The sequence below is a fragment of the Thalassophryne amazonica genome, chromosome 6 (genome assembly GCF_902500255.1).
Source record: "Thalassophryne amazonica chromosome 6, fThaAma1.1, whole genome shotgun sequence".
In the NCBI taxonomy this organism is placed as follows: Eukaryota; Metazoa; Chordata; class Actinopteri; order Batrachoidiformes; family Batrachoididae; genus Thalassophryne; species Thalassophryne amazonica.
Window position 1 is genome coordinate 5,056,926 of NC_047108.1, and position 24,005 is coordinate 5,080,930.

Here is a 24,005-nt window from a genome sequence, read left to right on the forward strand (position 1 = left end):
AGACTACGATCTTCCCACGGAAAGCAATGTACGCGATCACTGGCTTTTATTCATTTTTAACCACATCCCCAGTACATACAACCGCTGACTATTTCTTTGCTCTGTGCATTTCACGGAGGACTGTTTCACAAACCTTGCACAATTTCGAGCTGGCTTCAGTCACATTTAATACTCAGTAGAGGGTCAGTTCAGACTCTGCAACAAAATCAACCCCAGCAATCAGTACAGCCTGTGAGTATCACATTTTCTTTTGTTTTACATTTGTGTTGCGCAATATTCCTGTTGTAAGAATTGCACGTTAGAATGGCACGTTAGCTCTGGTTTGTTCCTCTAAAGGGAATGAGCTAACCCCTAGCAGCTAGGGATGGGTATCGAGAACCGGTTCCTTTGGGTATCGTTTAGAAATGACTCGATCCACCGACATCAATAAGCTTTGTGCTTAACGATTCTGTTATCGGTCCTTCAGAGTGGCTGTTGTTTTGGGGGATGTTTGTCAGGAAAATGATCATTTCTGTATTGATTACAGACCCTGCAGCGGGTCTGTAAACAACTTTTCTGCAGCGCGGCTTTGCTTTGAACCTTGAACCAATCAAAGCAGTGCTTCGCAGATTGAAGCAATGCTTCGATTATTCTTTCTTTCTTTGCTTAATTTTCTCCTGCTAAAACCCTAAAGAGCATACGTCTGTGAGTATTATTTATCTTTTCTATGTTAAACCGACCTGTTATGTTCTTCTGAAACAGTTGATGTATTTTATAACTTAAAAAACAGGAGCGATGCTAACGCGTTAGCATGTCTATGGCATTTTCAATGTTAAAAGTTAGCATTGCAGCTGTCATCACGTTCGGGTGCATTTGGTTTCAAATTGTAATATTTCCTAAATTTATTTTTGTTTATATATTAATAATGTAATGAGTATTATATACCAATTTTAGAGAAAAAGGCAAAAAAAAAACCTGGATAGAAACACAACAGAAAATATAAAAGCAATGAAAATAAATAAATAATGCTTTCTTTTCAGTGAGAACAAGGGCAGCCAATCAAACAACGGCAACCGATCAGCGCCACCTACTTGCATTTCATAATGAGGTTGCCAAATAAGCTCCGAAACGACACCATTAAAGGCAAACGAGGCGTTCTAAACCCAGCATAGTAACATAGCTGTTTCAGAGAGCCTTTTAGGAAGGTTTCTGAGCCATTACAGACCCAACCAGTTTTTTTTTGGGCTACATATCACATCATGGAACAAGGATTAATGCCCCATTCAACTTCTCTCTATCACCTTTAAGGTGTGACAACTGCATTAATTTATTAGACGTATGCCAGAGTGTGCCAGCGTTTTAATACGGCTGGCATACACAGGCTAAATCGTCAAGGTGTGACAGGACCTTAACTTCACTTTTTGACTACAACAAACTGTCCTTTAACATTAACTGTGTGTTTCTTAACAAACATGACACTGCCAGACATCTCACTGAAATATAACCTTGGACTTCAGCACTACAAAATATACAAGGCCTGAGAGAAAAGTATCTGACCTTTTATTTTATGCAAAAAAATATATGGATTTGATTCATATGGTTTTACGTCAGACAAGCTTGAACCTTCGTGCACATGCGTGAGTTTTTTCCACGCCTGTCAGTTGCGTCATTTGCCTGTGGGTAGGCTTTGAGTGAGCACTGCTCCACCCCTCTCGTCGTTGTTTCATTGCGAGGAAATGGCGGAATGATTTGGGCTTTTTTTCCATCAGATTTTTCAGAAACTGTTAGAGACAGGCAGCTGGAAACCATTCGAAAAATGTATCTGGCTTTCGGTGAAAATTTTACGGGCTTCACAGAGAATAGGAGTGTTACTACAGCTTTAAGGACGGCCCATCGAGAGGCAGAAACCACCACATCATTTCTAAACAGATGGCTGTGTGGAGCCGGGACCGTCGTGTGCAATTTCTCTGGTTATCACAAGAGCTGGACATCAGCCATTTCCGGCAGATTTCACTTTTAACAAGAGATTTGTCATGGAAAGCTGCGCGGAAGGCTTCGCGCGTCACGACCGATTCGCTGATCGAGCGAGACAAAGAACACCTTCGTTTCAGAGTGCCAAAGGACATGCCCGGCTCTCCACAATTTCTCTTATACTCACTTGACTGGTAAGCACTGAAAGCCGAGATAGGCATGTCCCAACTTGTCCTTTAATACTCCTTTAATACATAGATAATTGCAAAGCTTCTGGGGAAAACCTGGTCTTGTTAGGAGAGACGGCATCCATCCCACTTTGGATGGAGCAGCTCTCATTTCTAGAAATCTGGCCAATTTTCTTAAATCCTCCAAACCGTGACTATCCAGGGTTGGGACCAGGAAGCAGAGTTTGTAGTCTTACACACCTCTCTACAGCTTCTCTCCCCCCTGCCATCCCCTCATTACTCCATCCCGGTAGAGACGGTGCCTGCTCCCAGACCACCACAACCAGCAAAAATCTATTTAAGCATAAAAATTCAAAAAGAAAAATAATATAGCTCCTTCAACTGCACTACAGACTAAAACAGTTAAATGTGGTCTATTAAACATTAGAGCTCTCTCTTCTAAGTCCCTGTTAGTAAATGATATAATAATTGATCAACATATTGATTTATTCTGCCTTACAGAAACCTGGTTACAGCAGGATGAATATGTAGTTTCAATGAGTCAACACCCCCGAGTCACACTAACTGTCAGAACGCTCGTAGCATGGGCCGGGCGGAGGATTAGCAGCAATCTTCCATTCCAGCTTATTAATTAAGCAAAAACCCAGACAGAGCTTTAATTCATTTGAAAAGCTTGACTCTTAGTCTTGTCCATCCAAATTGGAAGTCCCAAAAACCAGTTTTATTTGTTGTTATCTATCGTCCTCCTGGTCGTTACTGTGAGTTTCTCTGTGAATTTTCAGACCTTTTGTCTGACTTAGTGCTTAGCTCAGATAAGATAATTATAGTGGGCGATTTTAACATCCACACAGATGCTGAGAATGACAGCCTCAACACTGCATTTAATCTATTGTTAGACTCGACTGGCTTTGCTCAAAATGTAAATGAGTCCACCCACCACTTTAATCATACCTTAGATCTTGTTCTGACTTATGGTATGGAATTGAAGACTTAACAGTATTCCCTGAAAACTCCCTTCTGTCTGATCATTTCTTAATAACATTTACATTTACTCTGATGGACTACCCAGCAGTGGGAAATACGTTTCATTACAGTAGAAGTCTTTCAGAAAGCGCTGTAACTAGGTTTAAGGATATGATTCCTTCTTATGTTCTCCAATGCCATATATCAACACAGTGCAGAGTAGCTACCTAAACTCTGTGAGTGAGATAGATTATCTCGTCATAGTTTTACATCCTCATTGAGGACAACTTTGGATGCTGTAGCTCCTCTGAAAAGAGAGCCTTAAATCAGAAGTGCCTGACTCCGTGGTATAACTCACAAACTTGAAGCTTAAAGCAGATAACCCATAAGTTCGAGAGGAAATGGCGTCTCACTAATTTAGAACATCTTCACTTAGCCTGGAAAAAGAGTCTGTTGCTCTATAAAAAAGCCCTCCGTAAAGCTAGGACATCTTACTACTCATCACTAATTGAAGAAAATAAGAGTACTGTAGCCAGGCTGACAAAGAGTCAGAGCTCTACTGAGCCGAGTATTCCTTTAACTTTAACTAGTAATGACTTCATGACTTTCTTTGCTAATAAAATTTTAACTATTAGAGAAAAAATACTCATAACCATCCCAAAGACATATCGTTATCTTTGGCTGCTTTCAGTCATGCCGGTATTTGGTTAGACTCTTTCGCTCCGATTGTTCTGTCTGAGTTATTTTCATTAGTTACTTCCTCCAAACCATCAACATGTCTATTAGACCCCATTCCTACCAGGCTGCTCAAGGAGGCCCTACCATTAATTAATGCTTCAATCTTAAATATGATCAATCTATCTTTATTAGTTGGCTATGTACCACAGGCTTTTAAGGTGGCAGTAATTAAACCATTACTTAAAAAGCCATCACTTGACCCAGCTATCTTAGCTAATTACAGGCCAATCTCCAACCTTCCTTTTCTCTCACAAATTCTTGAAAGGGTAGTTGTAAAACAGCTAACTGATCATCTGCAGAGGAATGGTCTATTTGAAGAGTTTCAGTCAGGTTTTAGAATTCATCATAGTACAGAAACAGCATTAGTGAAGGTTACAAATGATCTTCTTAAGGCCTCAGACAGTGGACTCATCTCTGTGCTTGTTCTGTTAGACCTCAGTGCTGCTTTTGATACTGTTGACCATAAAATTTTATTACAGAGATTAGAGCATGCCATAGGTATTAAAGGCACTGCGCTGCGGTGGTTTGAATCATATTTATCTAATAGATTACAATTTGTTCATGTAAATGGGAAATCTTCTTCACAGACTAAGGTTAATTATGGAGTTCCACAAGGTTCTGTGCTAGGACCAATTTTATTCACTTTATACATGCTTCCCTTAGGCAGTATTCAGTGGTGGGCACACTTCCGATAATCCGATAACAGACAATTATCGAAGATAATGTCTTCATTATTGGATTATCTTTTTAGATAAATTTGAAAACTATCACCGGACTAATTATCTTCCGATGAATTACCGTCCGATAACTTTTAGACCGATAACGTACTAAACTAAGATGAACAGTGAAAAACATTTTTAAAACTGTTTAAGACCTACCTGTTAAAAGTTTCCTAATAGACATGTTGTTCTACCCTCTGCAACCAGAAACCACTCTATCATCTATAAGCAAAGGAAAACTGGTGACCAAAAAAAAAGTCATTTCCTTTAACACCATACTAATGTAATCGCAATGTCACCAAGTCATCCAGAGGCATACATGTTTAACTTATGGTTCAAATTTTAACCACTCATTTTAGACAAGTTATTTAAAATTATTGTCATGTCTGAAGTTTATAAAGTGAAAATATCAGATATATGTTTTCGTTTTAAAGTAATGTGGTAATTTTTAAGGTTTTGTGAGCACATGCTGTGCCATGCAGCAATGCATTATGGGTAGCATAAAGTAATCTCAGACGTTCACGACAGGACAAATGCATTTCAGACACTCTGTTCAGGGTCCACAGATAACAGCATTAAACTCTAGTGCCTAAAACTCTCGTGAATATATTCTCTGGGTTTATAGACGTTAGTGTATTTGCGTTTGTTAAATTCCACGCATCTTAAAATGTAGCAGACACGGATTATCTGGAATTTTGTTTGACATTTTTTCAAGGCCGCTACTGCCATCTACTGGCCAGCAGTGTTCATGGCAGTATTAAACGTCTGGGTACATGGCTGCTCTCAAAGTGTTGGTATTGTCCACTGTTGTCCAGGCACTTTTTGTGTGCATATATGTTAACTTTGTATTCTAAAACTACGGTTAGAAGTAATTCCGACTCCTTATCGGCCCACACGAACGAGGCTGGCACCATGTTTTTAGTTTTTGTGGAAGTGACGACAAGAGAATAAGGCTCCTGATAGAATTTTAATCACTACCGCCAAGATATTCGGTTTTACAAATACCCGACAATGTGTGTACCTGTCTGTGAAAGGCACTATATAAATAAATTTACTTACTTACTTACTAATACTGAGTGCATGTTTTACAACATCATAAAAGTTTTAAAACATGCAATTGCGATGACACTTCAAGGGCTCTGTAAAAATGCCTGTTTTTACAAATAAAAATTTAATATTTTACAAAAGCACATTTATCTTTAAACCAACACACGACACACGTCACATTAACGTGTTGCTTTACATAATGGATTACTGAACCAATCACTGTTTAGCACTTTTACCCAGAATGCTTTGCGGTCTGTGTTTGTTACAAAACCTCAGAATTAGTGCCTTATTCAACATTAAAAGATATATGTTATACGAGGTCTATTAGAAAAGTATCCGACCTTATTATTTTTTTCACAAACCATATGGATTTGAATCACGTGTGATTACATCAGACATGCTTGAACCCTCATGGGCATGCGAGAGTTTTTTCACGCCTGTCGGTTACGTCATTCGCCTGTGGGCAGTCTTTGAGTGAGGAGTCGTCCACCCGCTCGTCGATTTTTTTCATTGTTTAGGAATGGCTCAGAGACTGTTGCTTTGTTTGATAAAAATTTTTTCAAAACTGTAAGGCACAACTGAGTGGACACCATTCAATAAATTCAGCTGGTTTTCGGTAAAAATTTTAACAGGCTGATGAGAGATTTTGGTCTGGTAGTGTCGCTTTAAGGACGGTCCACGGCGCCTGACGGCGATCTGCGCTTCGAGGCGGCAGCGTCTCGCCGTTTCAAGTTGAAAACTTCCACATTTCAGGCTCTGTTGACGCAGTAAGTCGTCAGAGAACAGAGAACTTTCAGAAGAAGTCGGCATGAGGAGTTTATTCGGACATTCCATTGTTAACGGTCATTTTGTAATGAAAGAACGTGCGGGCAGAGTCGCATGTCGGGCTGGACCCGACCGCGGGGGGTCGCGGCAGGAAAAACACCTCCGTTGGAAACCTTAACGGGCAAGTTGGAACATGCCCAAGCTGTTAAACAATTTCTCAGTTACTCACTTGTTGAAAGCCATTAAAAGCCGCCTGAATTCTACAAATGGTTTTCAACACGGAGGTGTTTTTCCTGTCACGGCGCACACAGATTTGCCGAGTCGTCACCGAAACGACTCGGCGAATTTGCGCGTACGTCTTTCATTAAAAAAATGTCCTTAAACAGTGGAATGTCCGCATAAATTCCTCATGCCGGCCTCTTCTGAATCTTCTCTGTTCTCTCACGATGTCCTGGGTGAATTAAGCCTTAAATTAGGATGTTTTCAGCTCGAAACAGGCCGACGACAGCACCTGGAAGCGCTGCAGGACGTCCCGCTCTGTGGGAAGTCCTTACACCGACAGAAACACCCCATAATCTCTCATCAGCCGTTAAACTTTTCACAGAAAACCAGCTTAATTTCTCGAATAGTGTCCACTCGGATATTCCTCACAGGTCCAGAAAAAATTTTGATAAAGCAATGCGCGCCGTCTCGAGCAGCGTGTGAAACAAAGGAATTCAGCCGAGAGGGCGGGACCACATCTCACTCAAGGCCTGCCCACAGGGAAATGACGTCACCGACACGCGTGAAAAAACTCACGCATGCGCACGAGGGTTCAAGCATGATTGGTGTAATCGCATGTCATTCAAATCCATATAGTTAAAAAAAAAAATAAAAGGGTCGGTTTATTATCTAAGAGACCTCGTATTTTAACTTTGTACAAATTACAGAATTGACATTAATGGAGTTATTCTATCAGTATTTTCAAAAAAACATAAGTTAGTATGACTTTATTTTCAAGACCTCCGCCTGACCGGAGTATTGAAATTGATAGAAAGCGAGCCTTATGGCTGCTCTTGGTGTGTCTCTGTGGTGGCAGTGTTGTTGTAAACAAAAGCTTCCAGCAGGAGCAGAATGTTGAAAGAAAGATGATTATGATTAGTAAAGAGTTGATTTCGTGGGTGCTGTCAGAATTTGTCTGTGCTGCTTCCTGCAGGGGGCAGCATGGTCAAACATTCTTGCTTATTCTTTAAGTCTTTTACCGCTTTTGATGCTTTCAAAAGTGATTGTGTTAAAAATAAATTTCAGCTCTTTAGTAACTGCAAATGTCCCATAGACAACACCGGAATTTATCGGTTATCGATTATCTGTAACTTCCGATACATTTTTGGGTGGTTTATCGGTTTATCTTTAGCAATGATAACTTTTCAGTTATCTTATTATCTGTTACTGAAGTTAATTTTTTGGTTATCTGTGCCCACCACTGGCAGTATTATTAGACAGCATTGCTTAAATTTTCATTGTTACGCAGATGATACCCAGCTTTATCTATCCATGAAACCAGAGGACATGTTGGGAAAGTGTAGGTACACGGACCCACAACAGGGGGCGCAAATGAACGGACAATGGAGGAAGTCAAACACTTTACTGTTGTGAAAGGGCACAACAAACACAACAGATTACAATAATAGACAAAAGGTCAAATCGCAACAGGTGTCGTGTGGGCAGGCTCGAAGATAGGAGACGTCTGTCCAAAGTAGAACCGGAACCACACGATTTCCTCCGCCACCAGACCCCGGGAATACTGGAGCCGCCAAGTCCCGAACTCCCAGGTGGCCACTGCCTCCGGGTGTCGGATCTGGTACTGCTGGCGAGGAACAAAAAAACAATTAAAGGTGGGCGCGTATGCACCCAGCAATTCACACGGCAGGAAAACCAACTCCACCTCTTGTTGGAAAAAGAGTCTGTTACACGATACACAAAAAGTCACAAAAGGTTACTGTCGAATAAATCTCACAGCCAGCTGAGAACGTTACCTTCCTGGTAAAGCGATATCTCGGCAAAGAGGTGGAGATGACGTCTTGCTGATATACTGATGCTGATCAGATGAGTGGTGACAGCTGTCATAGGTGATGAGTGTCAGCTGTCACCCCGGCTACTCCTGTTAGGCGGCAGCGCCCTCTGGTGCCTGGAGCCCGCACTCCAGGCAGGGTGCCCTCTGGTGGTGGTGGGCCAGCAGTACCTCCTCTTCAGCGGCCCACACAACAGGACCCCCCCCCTCAACGGGCGCCTCCTGGCGCCCGACCAGGCTTGTCCGGGTGGCGGCGGTAGAAATCGACCAGGAGGGCCGGGTCCAGGATGAAGCTCCTCTTCACCCAGGAGCGTTCTTCGGGTCCGTACCCCTCCCAGTCCACCAAATACTGGAAGCCCCGGCCCATCCTACGGACGTCTAAGAGCCGGCGCACAGTCCAAGCCGGCTCGCCATCGATGATCCGGGCAGGAGGTGGTGCCGGACCCGGAGTACAGAGGGGTGAGGTGTGATGGGGCTTGATCCGGGACACGTGGAAAACGGGATGGATCCGCAGTGAGGCCGGAAGCTGAAGCCTCACTGCGGCTGGACTGAGTACCTTGATGATTTTAAACGGACCGATATACCGGTCCTGCAGCTTAGGGGAGTCCACTTGAAGGGGTATGTCCTTAGTAGACAACCACACTGCCTGCCCTGGCCGGTACGTAGGGGCCGGGGTCCGCCGACGGTCTGCATGGGCCTTCGTCCTCATCCGGGCCTTCAGCAAGGCAGAACGGGCGGCACGCCACACCCGATGGCACTTCCGTAGGTGGGCCTGGACCGAGGGCACACCGACCTCTCCCTCAACCACCGGAAACAGAGGAGGTTGGTACCCCAGACATACCTCGAAAGGAGAGAGGCCGGTGGCTGACGACACCTGGATGTTATGGGCATACTCGATCCAGGCCAGATGGGTACTCCAGGCCGCCGGGTGCGCGGCTGTCACGCAATGCAGGGCCTGCTCCATCTCCTGATTGGCCCGTTCTGCTTGCCCGTTGGTCTGGGGATGATACCCGGATGAAAGACTCACCGTGGCCCCCAGTTCCCGGCAGAAGCTCCTCCAGACGTGCGAGGAGAACTGGGGACCGCGATCGGAGACGATGTCTGTTGGGATCCCATGCAGCCGGACGACGTGGTGGACCAGGAGGTCCGCTGTCTCCTGGGCCGTCGGGAGCTTCGGGAGGGCCACGAAGTGGGCCGCCTTGGAGAATCGGTCCACTATCGTGAGGATGGTGGTGTTGCCCTGGGACGGTGGGAGGCCCGTGACAAAATCCAGGCCGATGTGGGACCAGGGGCGATGGGGCACAGGCAGCGGCTGGAGCAGTCCCGAAGCCCTGCGATGGTCAGCCTTGCCCCTGGCACAGGTGGTGCAGGCCTGGATATAATCCCGGACGTCGGCCTCTAGGGACGCCCACCAGAAGCGCTGCCGGACAACTGCCACGGTTCTTCGCACCCCTGGATGACAGGAGAGCTTAGAGCCGTGACAGAAGTCCAGGACTGCAGCCCTAGCTTCTGGTGGGACGTAGAGTCTGTTCTTCGGCCCAGTTCCGGGGTCCGGGCTTCGTGCCAGGGCCTCCCGGACGGTTCTCTCTACGTCCCAGGTGAGGGTGGCCACGATAGTGGACTCCGGGATGATGGGTTCCGGTGGATCCGACAACTCCGTTTTGACTTCATCTTCATGTACCCGGGACAAGGCATCCGATCTCTGGTTCTTGGTCCCGGGACGGTAGGTGATCCGGAAGTCAAAACGGCCGAAGAACAGTGACCAGCGGGCTTGCCTGGGGTTCAGCCGCTTGGCGGTCCTGATATACTCCAGGTTCCGGTGGTCAGTGAAAACCGTAAATGGCACGGACGTTCCCTCCAACAGATGTCTCCACTCTTCAAGAGCCTCTTTCACCGCAAGGAGTTCTCGATTGCCGACGTCATAGTTCCGTTCGGCCGGGGTCAACCTGCGGGAAAAATAGGCACACGGGTGAAGGACCTTATCGGTCTTCCCGCTCTGGGAAAGCACAGCTCCTATCCCTGAGTCCGAGGCGTCCACTTCAACCACTAACTGGCGACTAGGATCGGGCTGCACCAGAACGGGTGCAGACGAGAAGCGTCGTTTCAACTCCTTGAACGCGGCATCGCAACGATCCGACCAGGTGAAGGGGACTTTTGGTGAGGTCAGGGCTGTCAGGGGGCTAACTACCTGACTGTAGCACTTAATGAACCTCCTGTAGAAATTTGCAAAGCCGAGGAACTGTTGCAGCTTCCTACGGCTAGTGGGTTGGGGCCAGTCTCTCACCGGAAGGGAGAGGGACGGCGCGTGCCCGGCCACGCCCTTCGTCTCATTCCCGACGGCGTTCTTCTAACCGATTGTCTAATCGTATAACGAGATCAATAAGCCCGTCTAAATCCCGCGGTTCGTCCTTGGCCACCAGGAGCTCCTTCAGGACCAACGACAGTCCGTTTACGAAGGCGGCGCGGAGGGCAGTGTTATTCCAGCCGGACCTCGCAGCCGCGATGCGGAAGTCGACTGCATAAGCAGCTGTGCTCCGGCGCCCCTGTCTCATTGACAGCAGCACGGCTGAAGCGGTCTCTCCTCTATTTGGGTGATCGAACACTGTTCTGAACTCCCTCACAAACCCATTATATGTCAGAAGGAGCCGTGAATTTTGCTCCCAGAGCGCTGTAGCCCAAGCGCGTGCCTTGCCGCGAAGCAGATTAATTACATAAGCTATCTTACTAGCATCAGTCGCGTACATGACGGGACGTTGTGCGAAGACGAGCGAACACTGCATAAGAAAGTCCGTGCATGTCTCCACACAACCCCCGTACGGCTCTGGAGGGCTTATGTATGCTTCAGGGGAAGGTGGGAGGGGTCGTTGAACGACCTGTGGAACGTCACTGTTGCGCACAGGATCGACAGGAGGGGGAGCCGCAGCAGCGCCCTGAGGGCGCACCTCCACCTGCGCGGCGAGAGCCTCCACCCTGCGGTTAAGGAGGACGTTCTGCTTGGTCATTAGATCCAACCGAGCCGTAAAAGCGGTGAGGATTCGCTGCAACTCACCGACCATTCCTCCTGCAGACGCCTGTGCGCCCTGCTCTTCCATTGGCCGTTCAACAGCCGGTTGACGCCCCTCGGGGTCCATGACGTTGGCCGAGATATCCTGTTGGGAAAGTGTAGGTACACGGACCCACAACAGGGGGCGCAAATGAACGGACAATGGAGGAAGTCAAATACAACACTTTACTGTTGTGAAAGGGCACAACAAACACAACAGATTACAATAATAGACAAAAGGTCAAATCGCAACAGGTGTCGTGTGGGCAGGCTCGAAGATAGGAGACGTCTGTCCAAAGTAGAACCGGAACCACACGATTTCCTCCGCCACCAGATCCTGGGAATACTGGAGCCGCCAAGTCCCGAACTCCCAGGTGGCCACTGCCTCCGCGTGTCGGATCTGGTACTGCTGGCGAGGAACAAAAAAACAATTAAAGGTGGGCGCGTATGCACCCAGCAATTCACACGGCAGGAAAACCAACTCCACCTCTTGTTGGAAAAAGAGTCTGTTACACGATACACAAAAAGTCACAAAAGATTACTGTCGAATAAATCTCACAGCCAGCTGAGAACGTTACCTTCCGGGTAAAGCGATATCTCGGCAAAGAGGTGGAAATGACGTCTTGCTGATATACTGATGCTGATCAGATGAGTGGTGACAGCTGTCATAGGTGATGAGTGTCAGCTGTCACCCCGGCTACTCCTGTTAGGCGACAGCGCCCTCTGGTGCCTGGAGCCCGCACTCCAGGCAGGGTGCCCTCTGGTGGTGGTGGGCCAGCAGTACCTACTCTTCAGCGGCCCACACAACAGGACACACACCAGTTAGCTAAACTGCAGGATTGTCTTACAGACATAAAGACATGGATGACCTCTAATTTCCTGCTTTTAAACTCAGATAAAACTGAAGTTATTGTACTTGGCCCCACAAATCTTAGAAACATGGTGTCTAACCAGATCCTTACTCTGGATGGCATTACCCTGACCTCTAGTAATACTGTGAGAAATCTGAGTCATTTTTGATCAGGATATGTCATTCAATGCGCATATTAAACAAATATGTAGGACTGCTTTTTTGCATTTACGCAATATCTCTAAAATCAGAAAGGTCTTGTCTCAGAGTGATGCTGAAAAACTAATTCATGCATTTATTTCCTCTAGGCTGGACTATTGTAATTCATTATTATCAGGTTGTCCTAAAAGTTCCCTGAAAAGCCTTCAGTTAATTCAAAATGCTGCAGCTAGAGTACTGACAGGGACTAGAAGGAGAGATCATATTTCACCCATATTGGCCTCTCTTCATTGGCTTCCTGTTAATTCTAGAACAGAATTTAAAATTCTTCTTCTTACTTATAAGGTTTTGAATAATCAGGTCCCATCTTATCTTAGGGACCTCATAGTACCATATCACCCCAATAGAGCGCTGCGCTCTCAGACTGCAGGCTTACTTGTAGTTCCTAGGGGTTTTAAGAGTAGAATGGGAGGCAGAGCCTTCAGCTTTCAGGCTCCTCTCCTCTGGAACCAGCTCCCAATTCGGATCAGGGAGACAGACACCCTCTCTACTTTTAAGATTAGGCTTAAAACTTTCCTTTTTGCTAAAGCTTATAGTTAGGGCTGGATCAGGTGACTTAGACTGCTGGGGGGTTCCCATGATGCACTGAGTGTTTCTTTCTCTTTTTGCTCTGTATGCACCACTCTGCATTTAATCATTAGTGATCAATCTCTGCTCCCCTCCACAGCATGTCTTTTTCCTGGTTCTCTCCCTCAGCCCCAACCAGTCCCAGCAGAAGACTGCCCCTCCCTGAGCCTGGTTCTGCTGGAGGTTTCTTCCTGTTAAAAGGGAGTTTTTCCTTCCCACTGTCACCAAGTGCTTGCTCACAGGGGTTCGTTTTGACTGTTGGGGTTTTTCCGTAATTATTGTATGGCTTTGCCTTACAATATAAAGCGCCTTGGGGCAACTGTTTGTTGTGATTTGACGCTATATAAATAAAATTGATTTGATTTGATTTGTTATCAGCTGTGAGCCTGTTTCTGTTTTCATCTACAGTGTGTGACACTGAGATAAACAGCCTTTCACTCTCCACACTATTAAACTTTTAATTAAATATGTACCAATAACATACACAAATACAAACTGTAAATGTTTTTTTCCCAAAAGGTGGAACATGTAATATTAGAGGAGCACGGCGTGCATGCACACGCACACATGGCGTCGCACCCACATGCGGTGTCACAACACACGGAGGCAAAATGCAGTAATTTTAACATTATATTTTTCCTTTGTGGTTCATGGAATAATTTCCTCGCGTTCAGACGGAATCGCCGGTTGCCTGTGCTAACTGACCCGTTAATGAATGAGCTGCACAGTGAACCAACTTCTGGCACAAAGCGCAGCTCGTGGAGGCGAGCGGAGGGACCAAATGCAGCGCCACAGAGACTCCACAAAAGGATTACACCTGTAGCGGACTGAGCCGGTCTGCCATCGGCCTGAACACCCACAACAAGGGTTGAAACTCACCAACCTGATGGACAATCTCTGAAACCTTGATCTGAGTTCTGACAGAGGAACTGGCGCAAAGTACTGAAGTCACAGAGGACCTTTTTTTCAGCCTCACGAGGAATTAAAGTATTTTCAAATGTTGTTTTCCAAACTCATGAGGTTTTGTGTGGATTATTTTTTTCTTCAGGATCGTATGATGATGAATTCCACAAACAGGTAAGACTTTTTATTTATTCTGTGTGAATTTTCTCCTCATGATGACTGCGGCTTTCAGCCAATCAGTGGACAGCACTGACAAACGTATTTCGTCTTATGAGTAAATTACATGAAAGCCGCATCAGTGTTTAAAACGTATGAAAAAAATAGCGGCTTATAGTTCAGAAATTTTGGCATGTGAAAATCCCACATTGAAAGATTGACATCACACTGCTGTAAAGCGGTATCAGGTGACGGAGTATCAGAGACATTTTATGATTACAACTATGAGTAAATGAACACGGGATCAGGCTGATAACCGATACTGGTATCGGGATCGGTGCATCCCTACCATTAAATAATTAACACCTCTTACTGGATTTTATATGACTAGTAGCCGATTGCTCTGTGTAAGTTTGATCCCGTCAGATCTCAGAAGCTAAGGAGTGCGCGACCTGGTTAGAACTTGGATGGGAGACCTCCTTGGAACACCAGCGGCTGTGTGTGTTTCTCCAGATTACACTGGAGTTGCATCAGGAATGCCAATGCGGATCAGGCTGCATCCACTGTGGCGACCCAGAACAAAACAGGAGCAGCCGAATGGACAACAACAACTGGACTTTTTATGACTGAGAAAGAAGTCACAGCCATGAAAAACATAAATACAATTTAAAAAACAGCCATTTCAGTAACTGAAAAAAGACACACAACTGCTTTTCAGTTCCAAGAACTTACTTTCTGCTCTTCACATTTCCAAATGTTCCTTCTCTAAACCCACATGGAGATCTTTAACGCTCAAGATCTGGATTATAATATACAAATGATAAATGTTTATGAGTTCAATTGTATGAATATTTCATGAGGTGAAAGCTGGAACATACCATATAACGAGGTGAAGCCGAGTTGAATCGTATGAGAGTCTTGCAGTGTGACAAATTTATGATAAAAGAGACATTACAGAATTAGAGGACATTTGTTGTCCCCCACCTGCTGTCCCCGCCTCCTGGTGACAAGCTTTTACATCATTTTTAATATCTAAAATAAATCTAGAATTAATTGTCTTCTGTTGTACGAGTATTTTCATTACATGAACCTACAACCCCTGGCAAAAACTATGGAATCATCGGCCTCGGAGGATGTTCATTCAGTTGTTTAATTTTGTAGAAAAAAAGCAGATCACAGACATGACACAAAACTAAAGTCATTTCAAATGGCAACTTTCTGGCTTTAAGAAACACTATAAGAAATCAGGAAAAAAAAAATTGTGGCAGTCAGTAACGGTTACTTTTTTAGACCAAGCAGAGGAAAAAAATATGGACTCACTCAATTCTGAGGAAAAAATTATGGAATCATGAAAAACAAAAGAATGCTCCAACACATCACTAGTATTTTGTTGCACCAACTCTGGCTTTTATAACAGCTTGCAGTCTCTGAGGCATGGACTTAATGAGTGACAAACAGTACTCTTCATCAATCTGGCTCCAACTTTCTCTGATTGCTGTTGCCAGATCAGCTTTGCAGGTTGGAGCCTTGTCATGGACCATTTTCTTCAACTTCCACCAAAGATTTTCAATTGGATTAAGATCTGGACTATTTGCAGGCCATGACATTGACCCTATGTGTCTTTTTGCAAGGAATGTTTTCACAGTTTTTGCTCTATGGCAAGATGCATTATCATCTTGAAAAATGATTTCATCATCCCCAAACATCCTTTCAATTGATGGGATAAGGAAAGTGTCCAAAATATCAACGTAAACTTGTGCATTTTGTTGTGGGCTGGGGTGTTTGGCTGGCTTGGTTTTTGTTTCCTGTTTCTCCCACCAGGTGGTATGCATTCAGGACTGAGTGGCTGAGCATTAGGACCTCACCCTGAACACCTGAGGCTTGTTTTCACATGCAGGTCATCAGGACTCACAGCTGTGGTGTATTTTGTCTTGATCAGAGATTGCTGCATTTAAACCTTGAATGCACAGTGTGTGATTGCCAGAGACTCGACCTTGTGAGCAGACGTGTGAGATCGACGTCAGGAGAACAATCTCACCATCACGGATGCAGAGACCACTCCAGGTTTGACGCCACAGTCTGTGAAGGAGGATTGGGTGAGGTCTCACGCTCTTCAGCACACTTCCTGAGGTAATTCAGTTTTTGGTGACTTTTATGAAGTAATGACAGTGGATTTGGTGTCCCTCACACCTTGTGTTAGTGAGCTGTCACGTTATGCTAATTGTCTAATCAGCTTCTGCTGCAGTGGAGATTTGAACTGAGTTGTTCCGTGCCTGCAGGGTAAGAAGCTGATGTATAGATTTAAGCCAGGAAGTGTTTGCTGATTGCGTGCACCTTTGAGTTGTGTCTCTCTGTGTGGAGTTGGACTCACCTCATGTTTTCTTTCTTCACAGACTTGGTTTGTCGCGGCCACCTGGGGGGTGTCGGCGGGGTCCCTGGGTCCGAACTGCTGTGGCTCCGGACCGTTTGCGCTGTTGAGAGCGCGCCGTGTTTCCACCTCACCAGACCACGGACTTTTTAGTTGTTTAGCACTGCACACACTGTTATGTTTATTAAATTCTGTTATCTTTTGAACCGTGCTCTGCTTATTTTATGCTGGGTCCTTTCAAACGCTGGGTCGGTGCTCCGACCGCGTCCGAAACATAACACATTTATTGATGATGTAATGACAGCCATCTCCCCAGTGCCTTTACCTGACATGCAGCCCCATATCATCAATGAATGTGGAAATTTACATGTTCTCTTCAGGCAGTCATCTTTATAAATCTCATTGGAACGGCACCAAACAAAAGTTCCAGCATCATCACCTTGCCCAATGCAGATTCGAGATTCATCACTGAATATGACTTTCATCCAGTCATCCACAGTCCACGATTGCTTTTCCTTAGCCCATTGTAACCTTGTTTTTTCTGTTTAGGTGTTAATGATGGCTTTCGTTTAGCTTTTCTGTATGTAAATCCCATTTTCTTTAGGCGGTTTCTATTCGTTCCTCATTTGTTTTGTTGTGCATTTTCGATTTTTGCTTTAAGTTTTCTGTCTTGACGCTTTGATGTGTTCTTTGGTCTACCAGTATGTTTGCCTTTAACAACCTTCCCATGTTGTTTTTATTTGGTCCAGAGTTTAGACACAGCTGACTGTGAACAACCAACATCTTTTGCAACACTGCGTGATGATTTACTCTCTTTTAAGAGTTTGATAATCCTCTCCTTTGTTTCAACTGACATCTCATGTTGGAGCCATGATTCATGTCAGTCCACTTGGTGCAACAGCTCTCCAAGGTGTGATCACTCCTTTTTAGATGCAGACTAACGAGCAGATCTGATTTGATGCAGGTGTTAGTTTTGGGGATGAAAATTTACAGGGTGATTCCATAATTTTTTCCTCAGAATTGAGTGATTCCATATTTTTTTCCCTCTGCTTGGTCTAAAAAAGTAACCGTTACTGACTGCCACAATCTTTTTTTCCTGATTTCTTATAGTGTTTCTTAAAGCCAGAAAGTTGCCATTTGAAATGACTTTAGTTTTGTGTCATGTGTGTGATCTGCTTTTTTTCTACAAAATTAAACAACTGAATGAACATCCTTCAAGGCCGGTGATTCCATAATTTTTGCCAGGGGTTGTATTGTACCTGTAAAAAACAAAATTAATAAAACATATTTTGAATACTATTTATTGTGCTATGAAATTGTGTCCCTGAATGTGCATGCAACCCTGTTACCCATACCATTTTTGCCTGGCTGATGAAGGGTTAAAATATTATGTCATATTACAAACAAGAAATGACATCATCCACACGTTTTCAAAATCCATGGGTAGACCAAAGGTGAGTGCCCTCTTGCATCTTTGATATATTTTCAAATTTTTCTGGGTTAACTGAGTGCGTAAAGCTAAACCACTCAACCCTGTTACTTATACGAGGTCTATTAGATAATAAACCGACCCTTTAATTTTTTTTTTAATTATATGGATTTGAATGACGTGCGATTACACCAATCATGCTTGAACCCTCGTGCGCATGCGTGAGTTTTTTCACGCGTGTCGGTGACGTTATTTCCCTGTGGGCAGGCCTTGAGTGAGATGTGGTCCCGCCCTCTCGGCTGAATTCCTTTCTTTCACACGCTGCTCGAGACGGCGCGCGTTGCTTTATCAAAATTTTTTCTGGACTTGTGAGGAATATCCGAGTGGACACTATTCGAGAAATTAAGCTGGTTTTCGGTGAAAAGTTTAACGGCTGATGAGAGATTATGGGGTGTTTCTGTCGGTGTAAGGACTTCCCATGGAACGGGACGTCATGCAGCGCTTCCAGGCGCCGTCGTCGGCCTGTTTCGACCTGAAAACATCCTAATTTAAGGCTTAATTCACCCAGGACGTCGTGAGAGAACAGAGAAGATTCAGAAGAGGCCGGCATGAGGACTTTATGCGGACATTCCACTGTTTAAGGACATTTTTTAATGAAAGACGTGCGCGCAAATCTGTGTGCGCCGCGACAGGAAAAACACCTCCGTGTTGAAAACCATTTGTAAAATTCAGGCGGCTTTTGATGGCTTTCAACAAGTGAGTAACTGAGAAATTGTTTAACAGCTTGAGCATGTTCCAACTTGCCCGTTAAGGTTTCCAACGGAGGTGTTTTTCCTGTTGCAAACCCCCGCGGTCGGGTCCGGCCCAACATGCGACTCTGCCCGCACGTTCTTTCATTACAAAATGTCCGTTAACAATGGAATGTCCGAATAAACTCCTCATGCCGACTTCTGAAAGTTCTCTGTTCTCTGACGACTTACTGGGTCAACAGAGCCTGAAATGTGGAAGTTTTCAACTTGAAACGGCGAGACGCTGACGCCTTGAAGCGCAGATCGCCGTCAGGCACCGTGGGCCGTCCTTACGGCGACACTACCAGACCAAAATCTCTCATCAGCCGTTAAAATTTTTACCGAAAACCAGCTGAATTTATCGAATGGTGTCCACTCAGTTGTGCCTTACAGTTTTGAAAAAATTTTTATCAAACAAAGCAGCAGTCTCTGAGCCATTCCTAAACAATGAAAAAATGAAATATATATATATATATATATATATATATATACACACACTCAACAAAAATATAAACACAACACTTTTGGTTTTGCTCCCATTTTGTATGAGATGAACTCAAAGATCTAAAACTTTTTCCACATGCACAATATCACCATCACGATATCTGTGGCATTGTCCTGTGTGATAAAACTGCACCTTTCAGAGTGGCCTTTTATTGTGGGCAGTCTAAGGCACACCTGTGCACTTGGAGCGCCTTGGGGCAACTGTTTGTTGTGATTTGGCGCTATACAAGAAAAAAGTTGATTGATTGATTGATAATCATGGTGTCTAATCAGCATCTTGGTATGGCACACCTGTGAGGTGGGATGGATTATCTCAGCAAAGGAGAAGTGCTCACTATCACAGATTTAGACTGGTTTGTGAACAATATTTGAGGGAAATGGTGATATTGTGTATGTGGGAAAAGTTTTAGATCTTTGAGTTCATCTCATACAAAATGGGAGCAAAACCAAAAGTGTTGCGTTTATATTTTTGTTGAGTGTATATATATATATACACACACAGCAAATAAACACGTGGTGGAAAAAGTACCGTTCATGGCTGAGCTTGACAAATCATATAATCACATAATTTAGTAGTTTATGACCCATATTTCTTAAATATACAACATAAGATGCTAAAACTGAAGATTTATTTTTAAGACGTGTATATGCCAAAATGTCCTCTAATTATGGAATGTCCCAAAAATGAAGACTCTCTTCAAGTATGCAAAAAGCTTTCAAAGTTTAAGAAAAAAAGGAAATTGAAATACTAACAGCAAAACTCCTCAATTTTGACACATTTATGAAGTAATCTGCAATAAAAATAAATAATGATAATCATACAATATCCACTACATTACGCGGGATTAAGTGAAATATGAGAGCTTAAGTAAGATTACCTGCCTCCCCTCAAGCTGTCTAAACTCAAAATAAATAACTAGTCCTCATATCAAGTACGACCAGGCGGCAGCTACCGCGGAGCCAACCAGCAAATAAACACACAACAACGATTCAAAGAGCAGCGATAAGAAAATCAAGACAGACGTGAGGATAAGGAAAGAGAGAGACAGATGGCAGAGGGAAGGAAATATTCCTCTCAGATGGAGTGATATACGAGAAGGAGACTGAAAAAGAGGAAGGAACACTAACGGACGTAGATGTGTGTCTGTGTGTGTGGGGGGGGGGGGTCCAATGTAAAACTCTCAGTGAACAGTGAATATGTGTAAATGACAAAATGTACATCGGCCTTCTTTTTATAGATTTAATCTGAACTAGCATGTTGCCCTCGAGGATCCATGTTTTTAGAACCTTAGACCTCAAAAAAATTCACTGGAAGAACTCCACCTTTTTATTATCTGTTAATTACTTTTTAATGTTAATATACTGTCTTAATGTTTTTATAAATTGTTTAGGTTCTTGTTATCATATACACACTATTATTATTAATACTATTACTACTACCAGTACTGTTATTATTATTTTATTTTATTATTTGGTTGTTAAGCTCTGACGTAACGCATCACGTAATAAATCTGTTTCCGGGTCCAAAGACCTGTAAGTTTACAATTAAAGTTACGTCTGTATGATCCTTTTAAGGATCTACAGTTTAAGTTTTGTTTGTGTTTACAGTGTGCACAAACCTCCGTCCCGCCATTCTCTGCCTCCGTTAACTGCATTCGTCTGTTTCTAAGGTAAGAACACTTGATAAAACATTTTTTCTTTTACTTTATATATTTTATTATGCACAGTTAAATATACATGTCTGTTTGTTAATAAAAAAATATTATTTATTACAATAAATAGGACGTTAAAGTGCGAACTTCACTTTCCCCCAAACGACATGAACAGGAAGCGTTCGCAGCTCATAGCAACTCCTATTGAAAATAACAGAGTTTTTCGGCTGTAAACATGTTTATTTCTGCTCTAAAGTTGGACATTTTAACATGGAGTCCTATGGGAATGTTTTGGAGACAGCCTGAACGGCCAGCCAAGGAACTGCAATAAGTCCGAAATCCGGGAAGGTGTCAAAATATGCAATCAAAGGTTACTGCTTGCTCCACCTGTGCATCAAGGAGCCTTGACCCTGCCACGGGTTCACTGAGTTTCCTTCCTTGGACACCACTTTTGGAGGGTACTGACCACTACAGCCTGTGACATCCCACAAGAATTGCTGTAAAACTAATCCTCTTCAAACCCCCCCCATGTAAAACTAATCCCCTCCCAATCGGGCTTCAGTTTGTTCACTGAAACAGGTCAAACTCTTGGTTCACTGAGTACAAACACAGTGAACCAGAAATGAAATATCCCCTCACCAAAATCTGTTGTGTGACTTTGAGAATATTGCCAAGTTTTCCTTCCTTCGTTCCTTCCTTTGCTTTCTTTCTCTAGTGTATGTGATCCTTTTCTCCTTTAAACACAGTAAGTGAACAGAGTTTCTGAGTGTAGAACACAGTACAAGTTTTCCTCCAAGAATCCTGGCTTCCTCTCATCTTTCCTTTACTCTTTGCTTCCTTTGCTTCTTTCAGCCCTTCTTGCTTCCTTTCCCTAAAAAACTTTCCTTGGGTGCCTCAACCGCTCATTTCCCACTTCCGATGCAGCTGTGGCTTCTTGTTTTTGAGAGTCTGCACCCTCACAGCCAACGTGCATTCTTAATTAGACTCGTGTAAGAGGCTGGCATCTGCTGTGGCACACACAGGAACGCGTTCCCTTAGTGGACGTCCTGCATGTGTTAACGAGAGTGCTGTGGCTTTAGTAAAGCGTTTGGCTTTGAATCAGGTATTTCCACATACACACAGGAAGCAGCGAGAACAGCTCGATGGTGTCATGACGGCTTGTGTCACTCACGATGGCGGCCACGTTGTTGCTCTCCTCCATGACAGCAGCGGAATACTGGCTGGAAGGAATCGCCGTTGCAGTCAACTCGTCCAGTGTTTGTTCCAATTCCTTTTCAAACCTTCAGATGACACACACACACACACACACACACACACACACACACACACACACACACACACACACACACACACACACACACACACACACACACACAGAAAAACTCAGACAAGGCAAACTCTGTCTCATAAATTTAGCAGCTGGTTTCCAGTTTGTGCAAGATTTTTCTTATAATCGTTATTTATGTAACAATTTTTTTATAAGAAATGTGCAGAAATAGAGAAGGTTGCATAAAATATTTGTAATGGTACAGATTTGTGCAGCATGGGCTGTTTTCACTGTAACACCAGCTGGAGGTGCAAAAACGCTTTAACAATCAAAGTTTGCCAGCAGCTACATGTTAATCTGTCGTGGCTTATTTCTTTGGGGTATCTCCAGTTACTTGGGGGTCACCACATCTGCAAATATGATACAGAGCCGCATTGGGATTTAGCACAGGTTTTATGCCAGTTGACCTTCCTGACAGGTCCTAGTGTTCTCAAATGGTCTCCCACAGGGGTGCCAAAAGGGGAGAATAAGGAGAAGGAATCTCGGGGGCCATGACTGACAGGAGCCCAGAGAGGCCCCTTATACATTTATAATACTAACAAAATAATATGGGGGTGGCCCGGTGAGATTTCTTTTCACGGGGCCCAACATCCCTGGCGGCGCCCCTGGCATCCCAATCAAGTATTACTCAGGACCTACTCCGCTTCACTGCTGACATGTGGCGGCATCAGGTGTGCATAGAGGGGTGAGGCTGTCACACTAGTAAAAGTATAAGCCACATTTGTTTTTAATTCATATATTTTATTTAAACAGAAGAACAAGACAACAAACTAATGGATGAAGAACAACTCCAACCACAAACCAAAAATTACCAAAAAAAAAAAAAAACAACAACAAATGAAAAAACACACACAGAGGACCAATCAACAACTCCAGACAAAAAAAAAAAAAAAAAGAACCAATGGCTCCTCCAACTGTACGAGTGGCAGTCAGACAACGGCACAACCAAGACCCCAGAGCAGGTTCATCCCAATGTCACTCCCTTATTTCACGGGGAGACTTCACCAGGTGAGATTTGCCTCACATTGTTATTCAGAGGCTTCCAGTGGTGACAGAACCAGGGAGCCTCAGAGTGTGTACTTAATATTTTTCCAGTTACAAAAAAAACACAAGATATCATGCAACCAGGCCTTAATTGAAAGCGTCCTTCCATAGGAATTACATGGCAACCTGTCGCCGCTGTCTCTTGTGTCGCACCCAGTGTAAATGCGGCTATACAGCAGTGAATTCTGTGTTGTACTTTAAATTGTATCAAACTACATGTAGCACCTAAGCTCACATTTTTAAACATTAATTACATTAAAGCATTGTTAGCAATCAAGCATCTGATTGCTGTTTTCACCTTTGATGACTGCTTTATTTGTAACAAATGCTTTTACAAACAATTAGTTTTGGAACAAATCAATAAGAGTGAATGGGGAAGCCATACTGAGAGGTCGGGCTAGTGTTCATTTCGTCAAACGAAATGAGAAGAAATATCTTCCTCAACGACCATTTTTTTCATGATGAAAATGAGACAATGACGATGCTACATCAGTGTTCTAAAATGCTGACTAAGACAAAATTAACATGCATTATTGTTGATAAAAAAGACGATACTAAAATGTTTTGCATGAAATAAAAACTGAAATAAAATCTCCTTCCACTTTTTGTCAACAACCCTGTTGGGGAAAGTGTAGTGACACGGACCCACAACAGGGGGCGCAAATGAACGGTCAATAGATGAGCCAAAAGGTAACAATTTAATGTTGTGAATGTGCACAACGATTATACAGACAA

General features: G+C 43.8%; 1 protein-coding gene across 1 annotated transcript in view; it reads right to left on the reverse strand.

The window, feature by feature from the left end:
* LOC117511779 (DNA (cytosine-5)-methyltransferase 3B-like) overlaps positions 1-24,005 on the reverse strand; it is a 175,809-nt gene that overhangs the window by 121,440 nt on the left and 30,364 nt on the right. Inside the window, 1 exon segment of the mRNA XM_034171678.1 lies at positions 22,071-22,179. Coding sequence (XP_034027569.1) covers positions 22,071-22,179 — 109 coding nt within the window.